The sequence below is a fragment of the Zingiber officinale genome, chromosome 6B (genome assembly GCF_018446385.1).
Source record: "Zingiber officinale cultivar Zhangliang chromosome 6B, Zo_v1.1, whole genome shotgun sequence".
Classification (NCBI taxonomy): Eukaryota; Viridiplantae; Streptophyta; class Magnoliopsida; order Zingiberales; family Zingiberaceae; genus Zingiber; species Zingiber officinale.
This window is the reverse complement of record NC_055996.1, coordinates 34,576,536-34,594,027: the sequence shown is the minus strand read 5'-3', so window position 1 is coordinate 34,594,027 and position 17,492 is coordinate 34,576,536. Positions and strand designations below refer to the sequence as shown.

At 35.8% G+C, this 17,492-nt stretch overlaps 1 protein-coding gene across 1 annotated transcript; it reads right to left on the bottom strand.

The window, feature by feature from the left end:
- Positions 1-1,575: 1,575 nt before the first annotated feature.
- Positions 1,576-17,323, bottom strand: LOC121992348 (ADP-ribosylation factor GTPase-activating protein AGD3-like). The gene is made up of 19 exons (XM_042546654.1): positions 16,857-17,323; positions 15,585-15,661; positions 14,020-14,120; positions 13,456-13,526; positions 12,632-12,694; positions 12,430-12,474; positions 10,160-10,225; positions 9,988-10,035; positions 9,786-9,881; positions 9,676-9,717; positions 8,454-8,669; positions 8,233-8,364; positions 7,890-8,114; positions 7,598-7,684; positions 7,177-7,515; positions 5,431-5,573; positions 5,245-5,341; positions 3,591-4,090; positions 1,576-2,089 (listed from the first exon to the last, which is right to left on the bottom strand). The coding sequence occupies exons 1-19, from the start codon at positions 16,899-16,901 to the stop codon at positions 1,972-1,974; spliced, it is 2,511 nt and encodes an 836-aa protein (XP_042402588.1). The 5' UTR covers positions 16,902-17,323; the 3' UTR covers positions 1,576-1,971.
- Positions 17,324-17,492: the final 169 nt, after the last annotated feature.

The window sequence follows — 17,492 nt, the reverse complement described above, 5'->3', positions numbered from 1 at the left end:
TAGAGGCCTCAACATCATTCGACTTGACCTCCATGTAGTTGATTCTTCATTGTCAATTTTTACATCCAGGACTATAGTATCAAATTATTACTCAAATATCTACAATTCAATCCCAAACTACGATATATTTATAAAAATTTTTCCTCCAAATAAAACACATAATCATGGGATGCTGGCCTTTTAAACCGTTCACTTCGAGTGCTTCTCAATTTACTCTTGCAGTCAATGAAAAACTTCCATAAAATCAGAATAATCGTCCCAAATTTAATGTTATCTTATTCATCATTTTATTTTCATCGTCAATTTTTTCAATATTTTATCTACTAAAAATTCTCTTAGGTCTTAGCTTAACCCCACCCTTATATTGTTGTCATTAGTACTCTCGGTCATCCCAACTAGGGCTGCAAACGAATCGAGCCGGCTCGCGAGCTTTTCGAGCCGGCTCGAAAAATATTCGATTCGTATTCGAATTTATCGAATTCGAGCCGAACTCGAACATGTTCGAACTTTTTCTCGAGCCTAACTCGAACCCAAATTATATTGTTCGAGCCGCTCGCGAGCCGCTCACGAGCCTTAATATTTATTAATATAAGTTAAATATATATTAAATAAATAAATTTCGAGCCTTTCGAACCTATTTTCGAGTAATAATTCGAATAGTTCGCGAACATGTTCGAATATTTCGAGCCGAATTCGAACCCGAACCCTAATTCGAACCGAACTCGAACCAAACATTTTAAAATTTTCGAGCTTCGAATCGAGCTCGAACTCGAATATACCTATTTCGAGCCGAATTCGAGCCTTAAATTTTTCAGCATATTCGGCTCGATTCGATTCGTTTACACCCCTAATCCCAACCTTGTGGGTGCATACATTCCCTTGTTGAACAAATTTCTATCATGGTAGCAAAAGATAACTACACTCGCCCCCAGCGCCCCCGCCAATCCATCCCAAGACTAACACAGAGAAAGTAAATCACATATAGTTATTAGTCTTTGGAATAGTGACTAGCGCATGAGAGAGACATTTACTTCAACTATGCCGAAATTCAAACTCCAGACCTTATGATGGCAGCACCTCATGCGATGCTCACTAGACCGTCCCGAGGGGACAAAATTTCTACCATGAACAGGAGATGACGCATGCACCCCTAGAAACTTTGCTTGCACAATTTAGATTCATGATTTGTCTATCCCAAGCTCATATCAAGTCTATTGTTTTCATTGTTGCAATTGCATTTCTAGACTGGCCAAATAGCATGGTAATTGCTTTGTTTGTAGAAAGGCTTACTATACTATTAATCACGCCTTAATAACATTCATAATTCAATCTAAAACTCTTGAAAATTTTAAAATTAAGATCCTAATCTATATAATAAACATATGCCACACTCACCATGTCATTAATCTGTCAAGTGAAATGACAACCTTAATGACTAAGGGACAAACTGATAAGAAATTGATTTTTTTTTTTAGTTTTTTGGAATTTTGAACTATCAGTTTGAACTGTGAGAATTTTGTAATAATAACAATAATTGCTCTTCCAAACTAAAAATTTTCATAGAGCAAGTCCACATATACAAAGCTCATCAGTCAAAATGATATTTAATACCTGGGAGGATCAACAAATATATTTTATAAATAAGGACGAACAAGTTAATCGAAAACAAACACGAAGAAAATGCACAGAAAACCAACATCACCCATTCACATACGAGCACTACCCAACCCGACAAATACCTGTCTGTTGCAGAATACCTACCATGAAGAACAAGGGGCGAGCTAAAAGAATGTGCAAGCATCTTCTGGTATGAGGAATAATCCATCTGATCCACTCTGAGGGGTGATTTAGCTGCAATACTTGAAGAAATATCTAAAGTTGCAGTTCACAACTGCTTGACCCTTCCATTGGCACCGTTCAAAGAAAGATCTTTGTGGTTCTCGGCTTTCTGACAGCTTGGACATGAGATTGCTATCTGTTAGGGTCCTCCAGGAGTATAAGTATCTCATCGTCATCAAGGTTGCCAGCTTCAAGTGCATACTGAAGGGGAGTTTTACCATCTTCGTCCATAGCGTGTGGATCAGCTCCCCTGTGATTCCATAAAGTTGTTAGCTAGTTGGATGAAAAAAGAATGAAAAAGTAGTCAATAGATATAATATATTTATAGATCTAACACATGCAATTTAAGTATGTCTGTCTCCAAGTTTACAACACCACAAAATAAACATCTTACTATAACTTTCTGTATTTGAAAATGTTTCTAAAATTTGATAGTAGTAATCATAAATTCTTCTGCTATTTCTATTGAGAAATATTCAAAGAAAGCCAAAAAAAGAGCTGCGAAATTAGGAAAATATTTTGCATAGTATCTGACGAGCTGCAAACTGCCTTGAAAGTGGTTCTCAAAGTTCTCCCAAGACTTGTCTACGAGTTTTTAATGAAGAAAATCACTAATTTCTTGCATCAAATACCACTATGTTCAAATAAGGATAAAGATGACTATCAGTATAGGTAACAGAAACTGCTAACAAACTCTTTCCATTGCAAGAACGCATCCGAATAGGAAAGGAAGCAGTATTCTTATGTGTAGACTTCCAACTGCCATAGGTTAAATATCCTAGAAGCTATGGTTTATACAGTATACTGATGTGCCGGTTTTGCTTTAGGCTCTACTCAATACCATTTGTTATGACCGAAGGATGTTCACATAACTCCACAATGACATGATATTGACCACTTTGGGCCTAGACTCTCATGACTTTGCTCTTGGGTTCTACTCAAAAGACCTCATGTCAATAGAGATATCATACATCCTTTTAAACCCATGATCTTTTCTAAATCTTTCCAATATAGGACTTTGATTGAATCCCAAAATATACAAACAAGAAAAATCATTTCAAAACATAGCAAAGAGCTCCTTAGAGTTGTATGACGTTTTACTGAAATACTCTAATACTTGGACTCTTAATTTGCCCCTTCAGTATCAATGCCAGGCACTGATAGACGAACACTGGAATTTCAAGTTGACACACGAGTGTTATTGGTTCTGTAAAAATTTTTAGGATCAACCTTGTGGTACACTTAGATCCACACCGGATACCGAGAGCAGAGCCTGAGAAACATACTTGAAGTACTGAACTGCAAATGGTAAACTTTCTCTGAGAGAAGTCATTTGTTTGGCAACCTAGTGCTAACAATATGTTTAGAAATAGGTCATGACACAGTTATTTTTTATTTTTTATGTTGAACATGTATCTCCAGGCACAAAAATACTAAAAGAGCAATGGAGACAGTGAATACTTACAGCTTTCTCATGTTTTGGTGCTAGATCTTAAGTTTGTACAAACTAATTGCAGTTATTCTATCCTTATCCACATGGTCATAAATTATCTAAAGATGAAGTGCAGGAACAAGCTTAGGCTCCGATGATTTTGTATGAGGGTGCCTATTATTTTTAAGATACGATCCAGTATTTTATTTAGCTAGTAACAAAGTAGAAAAAGCAGCAGGCATTTGAAAAATAACTGCAATGAGTCATATTTCAGATAAGATTCTGTCATGAATTCAAGTACATGAGTAAAACAAATCACCTTGTCAGTAGTAATTTGGCTAATAAATGTCTGCCTCTGAGAATACAATGGTGAAGCGGTGTCCTCCCCTTTACATCAGTGGAATTAACATTAGCACCATACTGTAGGAGGAGTTCTACCATGCCCATATCTGAAGTTAGGCAAGCAAGATGAAGTAAAGTGAATCCTTCAAAGCATTCATTCAATTCATATCTGTTGTCACTATTGCCTGCTGAGCTAATAGAAGACATAGTAGAAGACTTATGCAAGGTATCACTTAATAAGCAGCTTGAACTACGATCTAGCACAGCAGTTGGTTGATCTTGTAGAAGCATAGCTTTTGCTAGAGTCAAAGAAGAATTTGCAGATGCCGAACCATAAACAATATGCACACCAGCATCTGAAGCCACGATATGGTGATAGACTGCTTTCTTGTCATTAGCACAGACACTGTCCCACATCTGTTGTGCAACTGAAATCTGATCTCCTGCTGTTTTTTGAACAAAAAGCTTATCTGCATACTGGTGGGATAAAAGATGTATCACTATTTTATTGGACCCTTTTTCTCTCATTAAAAGTTCTTAAAGTAAGAACTGGAAAATGGAGATTCAAAATCGAAGAAATCGTAAGCACTGAATGAAAAATAGTTAATCATTCTGAATCCAAATATATGCATGCAGACCTAAGAATTTGAGGGTATATAATTGAACAAAGAGATTATATTGCGACCAATCTAGAAGAAAAATGAATATAAAAATTCCTTTAGAATATCACATCTTGCCACAGCTAAAAATTCGAATTCCCTAATTTAGGATAAATAAAAAGCATATTCACTTCTCAGATGTGATAGCTTCTAGAGAGAACAAGTTTGTATGGAATCCCCGGAAACTATGTCAGGCTGGCCAAAACACACTTTCCCAGCAATTTCCCGTTTCTCCAAACAATTTTTGGAATTCATTTTGTAAATTTAATGAAAAGTGAACTCTTCCATTTAGAGCAAGATGAATTAAAACGTAGTTCAGCAATCAGTGCTTTAGTGCAAACACCATGTTCAACTTTTTCAAGTGCAATGAAAAGCAAAAAATGTGAAAATTTTCAGTTTTTCCCAAATAACAAACATCGAAATGAAATATATTAGTCTTGATGTCAAGTCAAATTATCTTAGTGCACTCTTAAAAATTGTGGGGTTCTGCATGCCCTAGTGAAGTATATGAACTGTGCAGTAACCTTGGTACCAAACTAGACTAGGAAAGGGCACGAGCAGGAATGTCTATTTCAAACTGCTAGAATAATGAAATTAAAGGAATTCATAAATCACCTAAGAAACATGACCAACTGATGAAGGTTGCCATGGTAAAGTATTATCAAAGCCGTTCTCATATTTCCACTAAATTGGAGTTAACATATTTAGTTGCTTCATGTGATAAATGTTAGCAATTATATCACAAATAAAATAGAAATTGTAATCCCATTATCATAATGAAAAATTATTGTCAAAATGACTAAAAGTAACATTTTCAATTACCTAACATTTTCTTTACATGTCCAAATAATCCCCAGCACATAAAAGTTCATGAAGGAAAAAAATTCCAAGTGTCATACATTTTATGGTATGAAAAAAAGGTAAAACAAAAGGCCTTCTTCCAGTTGATGTATCCGAAAACATGCATCATACCTTTGCCTGAATGAACTTTTCTTTCACTGTAATTGGATCTGAATGTTTAGGCTTGTTCATAGAGGAATGCTCTTGATTTTTGTTAAGCACGCAAAAACTGAACAAAAACATGTTAAAACAGCTAGAAACAATGTGGGAAAAAACAAAAAAAGAAGAATATGCAACTGAGGGCTGCATTATCATTACCTAGAGACATCCTCTAAGTTCCCATTACTTGTCAATGGTAAAGATTTCTCCCAGATGGAGTTTGCAAATGTGTTACCCAATGACTGAAAGAGATTGATAACAGAAGGCTCCCACACTCTGACATCAAGTGTTAGAGATCTCACCTGCAACAATAAAGATAGGTTATCAAAAACACTAATATGTGATCAATCTTTGACCTAAATCTTTCAACGTAAGCCAAGTCTAAACAAGAATGATAATTTATTGCAGACACTTCTTTACCTATGAGGCAGAGATTGAGTTTCAGTAGCCATACCATATCATTAATATGAAATTAGTTTATCTCTCTTTGATTGAAAGAGAATTATATATTTGACAATTAAAGATCACAATCTTTATAATGAGAAGCATGCAATCTCACATAGCAAACTACTAAAATGTTTGGAGCTTCATGGATGGGGTGGTTGATGAGAGGCAGAGCCCAAACCAGCCCACAATAACTAGCCAAGTCAGAGGAAGGCACCTTCTCAAATAAACATTCAAAGGGAACAAGTATACTCCCTAGTGGAAATAAGGTTCAAGCAAAGGAAACCTGCAGTAATGCTAAATATTTGCACACTCAACCCAATCGATATGTTCAGGCGGTTCTCATACCATGATGAGGGAGGCAAATTCCAAATCAACAGAAAACAACTAGCAAATTGGGAGGGCAAATAAAGACGCTCATATTATTCCACTGTGGAACTAAGGTTCGAAGGTGGGTGCTCAGTGTTCAAGGTTGAATTCTTATATCTCTTGCATTATTTGAAAGTGGTTAGAGGTTGTTAAATTCTGGAGGTCTCTGCAAAGGTGATATGTCCTGCTGTAGTCGGTCCAATTGGTTTGGTTCTGAGTTGTTGAACCAACAATTTCAAAATAACTAAAGCATTAAACATCAGAAGTGACTTGGTGCAAGCAACTGAGCATTTGCTAAAGCTCAAATTATTAATCTTAGAAAAGAATGATGCTTACAATATAACCCTACTTGTAAACAGTGAACAAGTTCAGCCAGTGGCTCAGTGACATCCTGTCAAACTTTTCCCAAGTACATACAATTTGAGCTTTAGTGCTTTTGCAGGACATACAAATACAAAAGACAGCTAAGGATTGCTATATCAGTTGTTTTTCCCATTACAGCAGAGACCAACTCGTTAAAATAACTGCTTACCTAAGGACAAACTCTATCTTAACATATAAACAACAGGTGACTATTCAGATGCCAAAGTTGGTAATTTTTTGCATTTACACATCACACATTGTACCATTTCTGTATAGTCAGACAATAAAAAATAAAATAATTATCTTTATTGCATGTGCAAGGCATACCACACATTGCATGTGCAAAAATTTCTTGGTCATTGCTCAGACTGATAAATGTCCACTGTACTTGGTATACTATGGTATCTTATCCCTGTTCTACTCTATGTAAAGGAGAATCCCCAGTAATTGCAGTTTTTCTGGTAAATCATAGTTCAGAAAAAAAAGGTGTAGGTTTCATAGTTATTTATCACTAGGGCTGAGACTGCCCTAATTACAAGCATGCTGTCCATGCCTGATTTGAATATACTCATCTTTTAAGGTAGGAAACCTTTGTTCAGGTTTCGACAATTAAGAATCATCCAACAGGAAACAATAATTTAAATTTGGATTCCAACATGCTTGAGTTGTCTAACTTTGAACTCTAGACAGAATTACATATTGCAAAGATGGCATCAACCCAAGGCTTACCTTCGAAATATGCACCCCAAGATTCCGGTGAACTCCCGAGCACTCAATGCAAAGAAGAACTCCAAGGTTCAGGGATGCCCAGTCAGGTTCAGCAGCTCCACAATCAGCACACATGCTGTTACCACACACTTTCTGCAGTGCATCAATTGGTTTCTCATGCTTCGAGTTGAATCTATGTTGCTGCGAGCTTCTGATAGAACGATCATGATGGCTACTAAAACTGCTCTTTTGAATTGATGAATCTTCATTGACCAACTGGTCAAGATCAGTTGAGCTGCTGAATGAGCTACTTTCACTCGGTGCTCTATAATGGCCACCACTTGAGGGGCTTGTAAGACGCTGAAATTTTCCAACCAGAAACAAAAAAAATCATGACCCTTGACTCAAAGAGCATGCAAGGATAAAATGCTCCATCACAAACCTGATCAGGTGACTGAGAGCTTAGAAGAGAAGCAATGACACCGGTTATTTTTTCAATCCAATCCATCTGATCCATGGCGCTCTCAGCCTGCATGAACCAAAAAAACACAGAATAAAGTGAATGAACAGTGCATGATCTTAATATTAATGTAGGTGGCTAAAAAATTGAGTTCAGAAACAACAGATAAGTTCATTTGGAACAAGCAAAAATAATATGTTCCCCTTGCTATAAGCATGTACTATGAATATAAATCAACGAGGAGTTGAAGCTTATTAGATGCCTAAGATTCTACCTGTAAGGTGTAATTCTTTGTTGGAGAAATGATCCTGAAGCAGAAGCGAAGGTCTGACTGCTCTGCATCAACTTTTATTGTTGAAGTTAGCAGGTTGACAGTATGGCGTGCAACAGACTTTTCATCATGCACTCCGCCATGATGATGAGAAGAAAACCAACGACTCAGTAATCCAGAACCATGATCCGATGAGTTCTGACCTCTCAAAGTACAATGGTTACTTCCCTAAAGCACAAAGCACATAAAATGGGCAAGATAAAATTAGATAACACTATCAAGTTAGGCACAGAGATGATAATATGACTACATTTTTTAGTAATTATATACAACAGAGATGACATACAGTAGATCTGTTCCATTGCTTGCGATAATAGTATAACATGCCTCGACTATCAAGAACAAAAAATCTTCTCTTCCAGTCACCTCGTAAGTTTGATGAACGCTTCGAGAGATAACCTTGTCTAATGGTCTGAACCTGAGAACAGGAGAGGAAGTTTTAGTGCTAAAATTGCTCTGTAAAACCTAACTGAACAGATTGTCCAGCTTGCAAATCAAAAATGTCACCTTCCCATTTGCAGCTGATTGCATCACTGCTTCTATCATTTTATGGGAACTCCTTCCAATGGCTTGTATACCATCTCCATTAGGAGAATCATGTGACTCATTTGACAACCATCTACTTTCACGGTCAATCTGTCTTTTGAACTCCTGCATCCTTTCTGTAAGTCCTGCTTGTTCATAGTTGGATCTCTCCCTTGATTGCTGTGCATAAGCCAATACCTTGAACAACCATAGCAGGAATATAATCTTAGACTCCAGCAGCCTCAAAGGATATGAAGGATACTAGAAGTCAAAATTACATATTTACCATGCAATAGAACAGAAGATAATAATTGGTAGCTAATACATGGGAATGCAAGCCCATAAATGTGAACTAAAAAATGTGAGAAGATTCATTTATAAGTAACAATGAGAACCAGCACTTTCATGGTCAATGACATGAACTATTGTTTATTCAGAAACATGTTATGACTGCACTTGGTAAAGCATTAAAAGATTTTTCTTCACAGGCATCATTACTTAAACCTACAGGGAGATACTGAGATTCCACTATCACGTGTCATGAAAAAGGCATAGAACACCTCAAAGACACCCTTTGCAACTAGGGGAGAAGGGTTCAATTCTATCTAACCTGAGTACATCTATTAAAAAAAAGGAAAAAAAATGACTAAACAACAAATTGCAAAAAGACTTAGTAAAAAAACCAAGAATATAATTAGAGTTTAGACGTTGCTTTAATTCTCAAGGTGGCATGTTTTCAAGTTAGTACTATAACCAGAATTATACTTAGTAGCTGTTGAAGATGTAAAAACTATGTTATAGAATTTGTTTATGATGATAATTATTCTACCACAGGCTCAAAATAGGATATATCAAAAGACAAATAAATGAATATCAAACAGAAAGAAGAGTCATAATCAGAATGTAACCCTATATAGATGCTTTTGTAGGCTTGTAGCATCAAGGTAATATACTTAGTCATCAACATTCAGTTTCGAAACTGGCAATCAAGATTCAACATCCTGTTTTGGAATTGGCAAACAAGCAGTGCTATTCTATGAACTGATGAAATGCATGAATGAATTTGCTCCGCCATTAGGATAATCATACAATAAGTAGAATGATTCTCAAAATAGGATATGAAGCCATAATGCATGACAAAATGTGCAGAAAATTGAAAGAGGAATCATGACTAGAAATTAGAATGTGAATCCTACAGGACTACCTGGTGGATATATGGCTCCATCTGGTGAAGTAGCTCGTATCCCTGAAATGAAGGTAAGAATAATCATTTGTGAAAATGATGAAAATACAGCAGAGAAACTATTGCATTACTTGCTTGAAGTAACGAAGATGGGCATCCATAGTTCCACTAACAGCCTCCAAAAACTCATATCGCTTCTTTGCCTCTGTGTTAGAAATAGCAGTAACCTAGTAATAATAGGGAATAAATTATAGTATCATGCATTTGCAATAAGGTATTGTAGGACTTTCTGACTATGAGACTCATGAACAAATTGTATATATTAAGATATACCAAATTAAAACGGGCTTGTTCAAATGAAGATCTCGCACTGTAGAGCTCCTGCAACACGGAAACAAAAGTGCTACCTTAGGCCACTCAGGAAAATATGTGCAAAAAATATACATTATATAAAATCATTTTATATTACAAAATCAACTCCAGTACAAAAGATGGCAGTATTTACATCCTCTAAGACTGTTGCTACTTCTGCTCTTGTGCTTTTCTTCAGGGATAGGTACTTTTCACGTGCCTGTGGGAGCATGGGAATAGCCAGTTTAAAGAGTAATAATAGGATACCAAAGATAATTGACAATAAATAAATCCATCAATTCCACAAGCCACAGATACTGACATCCATTTCATATAAGTGTACAGATAAATGCACATAATATATATACACAAATATACGAGTATAAAGGTATGTGCAGTCACTACGTATAACCACTATATACTGGCACATCAGTTCCTTTATTTCATCAGTGGATTGAGATGCAGCCACCATTTGTATATGTTAATTTGGTATTTCAAATCTTGGCTTGAAGGCATTGACTGTGGCTTTAAAACATTTACAATTCATAGATAAAATTTGTCTGAGAGAGAATTTTAACTCCAGTATTCCAGTTAGTTAAAGTTCAATCATCCTCTAAAGCATTGTGAGAAGAAGCATAAGAAATATGGAAAAAGAGAGAATAAACAGAATCAAGTAAACAAGAAGATCCAATTTGTGTGGTTAAGAAATGTTGCCTATATCCAAAACCACAGTGAGAGCTACCTCAAAACAATAATACAGAAGAAGGTTTTCTGCCTTTCATAAAGAGTTATGGAATCTGAAACTGAGTTTAGTCACAAGTGAAACTGGGTCTAAGTAAGATAGAAACTAAAAAAGGACAGCCCGGTGCACGAAGCTCCAGTTATGCGGGGTCCCGGGAAGAATCCATTGTACGCAGCCTACCCTACTTTTTGCAAGAGATTGTTTTCAGAATTTGAATCCCGTGACCTTTTGGTCACAAAGCAACAACTTTACCGTTGCACCAAGGCTCCCCTTCTAAGTAAGATAGAAAATCCATCCAAAAAATCATCTTGTGGCCGACCAACTTGCAAAAATGTGAAAGGAAAGGCTCCTCTAGGGGTCAATGCCACCCCCATCCTGACATGGGCTTTGCCTTTACATCCCTAGCAGGAAAATATATCCCACAACCTCAAAAAGAGTGCCTTGCCTCCTGTGGCCTTAACGAGATCACCAATGAGCTTGACCTTGTATGTGCTAACGCAGCATATTGCATAGTGCATTACTCAGATTCTTCTGCAGTTCAACTTGAAAGACCAAGAGATCAGTTGTTAGCTCTTACAGTTAAGATATAATGGATGATCTGAGAAAAAGAAATTGAGCAAGGTCCGTATATGTAGGCTGAAAGCATGCTTATATCTTGAGTATGTTTAGTCCAGTTACACATCGGGCGTTACCCCCACAATGCAAGGGTCGACAAGGAGACATGGTAGCCAAAGGGAAGAAGAAGATGTAAAGGCTTAGGGTGCCAGGATTGTGGGAACCCTAGGATAACTTTCTTGCAAGGTGTCAAGTTCAACGCCCAAAAATTTCATGCATATAGGCAAAAAATGGAATACTATCATAGGATTTCAGCAACTCTCAGTGTATAGAGAGTAGTCAAGGTAGTTTTATAGAAACGTATGTCACATTACTTCTAGTCCTTGAGACTCCAAAATGAATAGATAATTTAAATAAGCATTCCTAAATGATGTACATATCTTCTTTCCATTCCCGGGAACTACAATCCCCATAGTAAACAAATTCCATCATCATAATCATCAAGTCTTGTTAATCTAACTATTTTGGATTGGATATGTGGACCTTATTTCCATTAAACCCTAAATCATAAGTAAACAATCGCCAAATAAAAGTCTATAAGCAACGAAATATGTACATCAATGATAATTCAATCAGAAACATACAAAAGGAACAATATTAAGTATTTTTCTCTCCTCGGCCTCTCCTACATGACACGTGTAAGTATAGCACACTAGAGAAAGATTCACAGTATTGGGTTTATTAAGGTAAAATAACATATAACTACTAATTTATTTTTATAAAAAAAAAGTGAAGAAGAAAAAGGAACATAGTATGAATATATTATATATCTGACCTAATTATGGGATTATTGAAAAGATGATAAGGATTAAGAAGAAATTATCTGAGTTCTTCAAAATAAAATAACAGAATTGAATATTATTCCACATGAAACAGTTGCCCAAGTATCAGTCTCAAAGATTTACACATATTTGTAGAGGGAAATAAGACCTGCCAAAGATTATGATTCTGTATGCAAAGGATAACTGAAATCAAGAGTCCAGATACAGATAATGTCATATCCAAATGGGAAGGTTTGGAAATTGACTTCCAATATCAAATGGGAGAATGCATAATTACATACACACCTGATCATATAGGATGCTAGCCTTATCAAACCGTTTGCGAGCTTCCTGAACAATATGATCACAATTGAGGTTAAACAAAACAACGGAAATGATGAACAAGTGTAGCACAAGTGTGTACAACAAGCGTCGAGCAACCTATCATGTAAGATAGAATATGATTTCTCCATCTAGTTTAATAATTGCAAAGAGGAAATGATTATACCTTAACATCATGCAAATCCATCTCCACAAATTGGAGCAACCTATCATTTAAGATATGTTCAACCTGGATTCAAGGGAGAGAAGGTAGCCAGTGTTAGCAAGATTAATATAAATAAGCAAACAACCAGAATTTACTATGATAAAAAGTATACCAAGCTGAGTTATCATTTATGAAATGATTATCAGGTGCTATACGGACATCATAAAGCTGCTTTTTAGATGACACCAAGAACTAGTGCATTATAAAACAAGAGAAGTGCCTATATGAGCTTTCCCAGCAGGCACACAAATTTGTTTTTCAAAACAATGATTACTATAGTAACAAAAAAGAAGAAATGCAGCACCACCTGCTGCATCATAGTGAGCTTCAACCACATCATAAGCACAATCAACAGGTAAAAAATAAAATAATACCATAACACTTGATGCTTCATTTCATATCTAGGTCAACTCAAAATCTAACAAATGTAATGGAAATTCATTCCTCATGGTAAAAAATTTAACATCTCATGATATTCTATGTTTATTTTGCATAATCTTGTGTGGTTCATATAGCTATTGCAAGGAAACAGTGATGCATAAACAAACTTCCAGTTGCAGCTCACTCAGTTGGGGAAGGTCTAAAAACCAAGATCATTTAAATAGCTAATATTAAGAAAGAACATTGAAGGTCTAGGCATACTAGTATAGTGCTAGTTGGCTATATTTATGGACAGATTGGCTTGAAGTAGCACTGCACATGATCAACCAATTACTTAGCCTCCACATGGAAAGAGAGTGTAGTTAACATCCATATGGAAAGAGACAAGAATGTATGTGTTCTACCTGTGAACGTAAAACCTCTTTGTAGGTTCCTATCTCTCTCAAAGCAATTGTAAATTTGGTCATAACAGGCCCTGAGATACACAGCTCATTAGAAATCAAATAAATATCTGATTCTTAATCTGTGTCACAAAATATATGAACAACAAACGAAAGGAAATAAAACATGGTAACACCTAGTACCAACTATTTTATTGGTAACAAAAAAACAAATCCAGAGAAATCAAGTAATTTCATATACGTAGCCTATGCAAAATCATGACAGCAACAAGTGAGAGACAAAACGTATAGAAAGGAACTATAGTTTTTGCAAAGCAGGAAAGGGTGCAAAAAAAGAATTTAATATAAAATCAAAAATATATTCTTAGTTTTTCCCAGTTATATTACATTCCCTGGTAAAAAGTGAAACACATGTAGAGCAGACACAAGCTCAAAGACGTCGTCTTGTAAAAGAGTACTTGAAATTTGAGTTTATCACTGAACCACAGCCAAGAAGAGGCATTCACTAATAAAATGAACCATCAGTTGCTCAAAATAAATGTCAAGAAGTAGACAACATGAACAAACCTCCAAAAGCCACACTGATGGGATCATTATGCCCTCCTCCAAACATTTCGAGAGAGCTTGCAAAAGCAATGTCCCCATCATATCCTTCTCCTAGTCCTTCTCTGTAAATCAATAAAATAATCATAAAGAACAGAAGGCAGAGAAAAACTGAAATTTTGAACTAGACATCTTTGCATGTAGATGAAAAAATTCAAGATGACAACAATAGAAATGCAGATCCTCAAAATTGCTATGGAAGAACTTTGCCCATTGATTCTAAGCCCAGGATATTTTCTTGTTTGGGTTTGTGATTTAGCACAAAGTAAACATAAGATGAAGGGATAAGAAATAAAATTATGAATTACTGGATTCATGATTTTAAATCTCAGTTTGATGTCGATCTCAATCACAAGACAGAATGATATTATTGGCAACTTGTATGGATACGAGTCAGCACCAATCTACTATGTTGACCTATATTTTTTATACATATTTGGATGAATACATGAATATCTAGACTTAATGTTAAATCCACTATAATTTCTAACTCTTCTTGGTCCCTCATAATTTGCTTCATTTAGATTATACCATTTGAACCTATATGGTTTAAGGTTATTTTTTACCCATCCAAACCAGCACAATTTTATGGCAACTTATGATATTTGCCAACCTGCCCTAACTTACAACAAGAAAACCAAATCCTTTAAGAATTTCATAAGTGATCTTGTTAAAGTCACATATAAATCACAAAGGAAAAGTAACTAGCTTAATTTTTAGTTTGTATGTTTACTTTTGCTTTTGAAGATTCATGATGTAACATCTTCATTTCAGTGGAAAAAATGGTCTAAACAAATATAATTTTCTCATCATATAGTTAAGCTTCAAAGAAATTAGAATTTGAAAATCAAAATGTGATAATATGCTTTTATTACTAGTCATTGTTTTAGAGCTTAATAATATTGCAAGAATGACATATTGGCAAATAGTAGAAAAAGGCATGTGTTTGATAAAATAGTAATAAGAATGGCATCACCCTAAAAGAAGGATAAAGAGGCATACATATGAAGAAGTGTACAGGTTGCCTCAACTAAGAGACAATTCTTCCCTTTCGATTAATCATTCTATTGTATGTGTTGCAAGTGTAAAGGTAGCAAAACTGATGAAGAATGCATAGACCCAAGGGAATGACTAAAAGGTATAGAAGAACATTCCTTAGCATTGCTACTGTTAAGATCCTTAATAAGAAAACCAAAGTGGGCATTAATATCCGTTGAAAAGGAGAAAAATAAAGAAAAAGGTTGAAATATTCTCTATAGGAGAGTTCCTTGTAGATTTCCACCCCATGAAATCAATATGTAAGTCAATCGGCAAGCCAGCAACTCCACCTAATGAGTGATAATGGGGAAAATTGTTAAGGTTCATCCTACCTAGGCAATCCTTTCTGCATATACTTGTAAATTTTACACCTTAGACTATTGAGTAATTAGCAACTATGATGTGATCCTTAACTTTCTTGTGCAGACAACAAATAAGGGTAGGAATAAGAAACAACAAAAATTTCAGCAATAATATAAATTTGCACATACGTATATTTTCGACATCCTTTATAAAACTTAATGCATCTCTCCCTCAATGATTCTGCACTTTCTTCAAGTGATTGAATCTGTTTATCATGAAGAGAACCGAAGTAAGAAAGAATAAAACATAATTCCCATAACAATGAGTATCTTACTAAAATAAACCACATGCTATACCCAATAAAAAGTATGATGCAAAATATACTTCAAACATAATTCCCATAACAATGAGTATCTTACTAAAATAAACCACATGCTATACCCAATAAAAAGTACGATGCAAAATATACTTCGTACTAACTTTTAATATATGACAAACATGGCAAAAGTTTGAATTATTGTTCATTCAAACAGAATATATTGCTTTTTTTCTCCCTGAACAACTTGTAAGTATTTATATTGATATAATTTTAATTTTGATTGTGGATTTGTACAGGTAACTAACACAACTGACAAAGGTTGAGTTAATTCAGAAGTTTTATATATAAGATTAAATTGCATAGCAGAGATATGAGATGCAGCAAGACTGCAAAATGAGTGTTAAATTTTTTTAGAAATATGTTTGAAATTAAAAGTTGGCCCTCCTGACTAAAGCAATAAATGCCAAATAAGGCTCTTTTTCATTTATTTTCGATGTTAAAACATTCCGGAAGGCCATTTTTCTTCAATTCTCTCATAATATGGCACCATCAAGAAGCAGTAGTGCATTGAAAATGGAAAAGACAATAATTGGCATTGTGTCTAGTATCCTTTACCAAGTTGTCGTTAATATGATTAAGATACATATTTGAGAAAATGTAAAATGTGGTTGAATAATAGAAAAAAGAGTGCTTTTATAAGAAATATTTTAGGTTCGAACCTTTGAAGTGCAAACAATAGACGAACAGGAAATTTATTTTGTGAAGAATATGCTAGTGCTAACTGTTCGATTCACTATAAATTAACAGTGGCAAACATAAAAGTGATCAAGTGGTAAGCATGTCCAAGAAAGGCTTGCGTCAAGGGTCACATTGTCTTAATTCTCTTGTTTTGTTTTTTGGATAATACAAATAAATGATGCAAACACATGCCACCAAATCTACTGGTCAATGAGTTGCAATCACCATAATCTAACTAAACTTTGGTAGAAGCCAATTATTTACATTAGGTCGACAAATCCAGAGGCAAAGAGCACGTCAATTAAGATTACATGACAAATAGCTTTGCCTTAAGTACCAAAGGCGTGGTCTTTCGAGCAATACTCCAAAACACAAAACGCGGAATCAACTAAAAGGTAAGCACCTGCTTCCGAAACATTGGGGAATCGTCGAGCTTGGTGAAATACATAGTGAATTCGCGCGATAATTGCCCCCTGGAAGCGCCGCCAAACCTTCTGCTTGCTCCTCCTCCAAAGACACCGAGATTCTCTCACAGCTCGAAAATCCAATCCAGCTCGAGCTCCCCCGTCATGAAACCACCTTCCTGGAAGAGAATACACTCGCCATGTCCCATTCGCATGCAGCATCACGAAACATCTCCGCACGTTCTCGATCGCGACTCCGCCGCCGGATCTCCCGCCTCGGCGACGCGAGCTCTTCAGTTCCGAGCTTCAGTAAATCCGATAGATTGCAGGCCCGAAGCGAGCCGAGAAGAGATCGCGAGGCGACGAAGAGAAGAGAGGGACGAAGTGGGCGACACCAGCACGATGGAGGCACGAGACGGAAAGGGAGACGAAGGGAGGACAGAGAGGAAGAGGAAAGCGTGTGAGAGAGAAGTTTGAAAAAGAAAAAGAAAAAAGAAAAAAAAAAGGAAAAAAAAAAAAAGAAAAAGAAAAAAAGTTTTTCAAGTTATAATCTCCGTACCTGTGGTTATAATTAGCGTGCTTAATGGTGGGTGAGAAATGGGTGCGATTTGCGAGTGCGAATATACGAAGGAGGT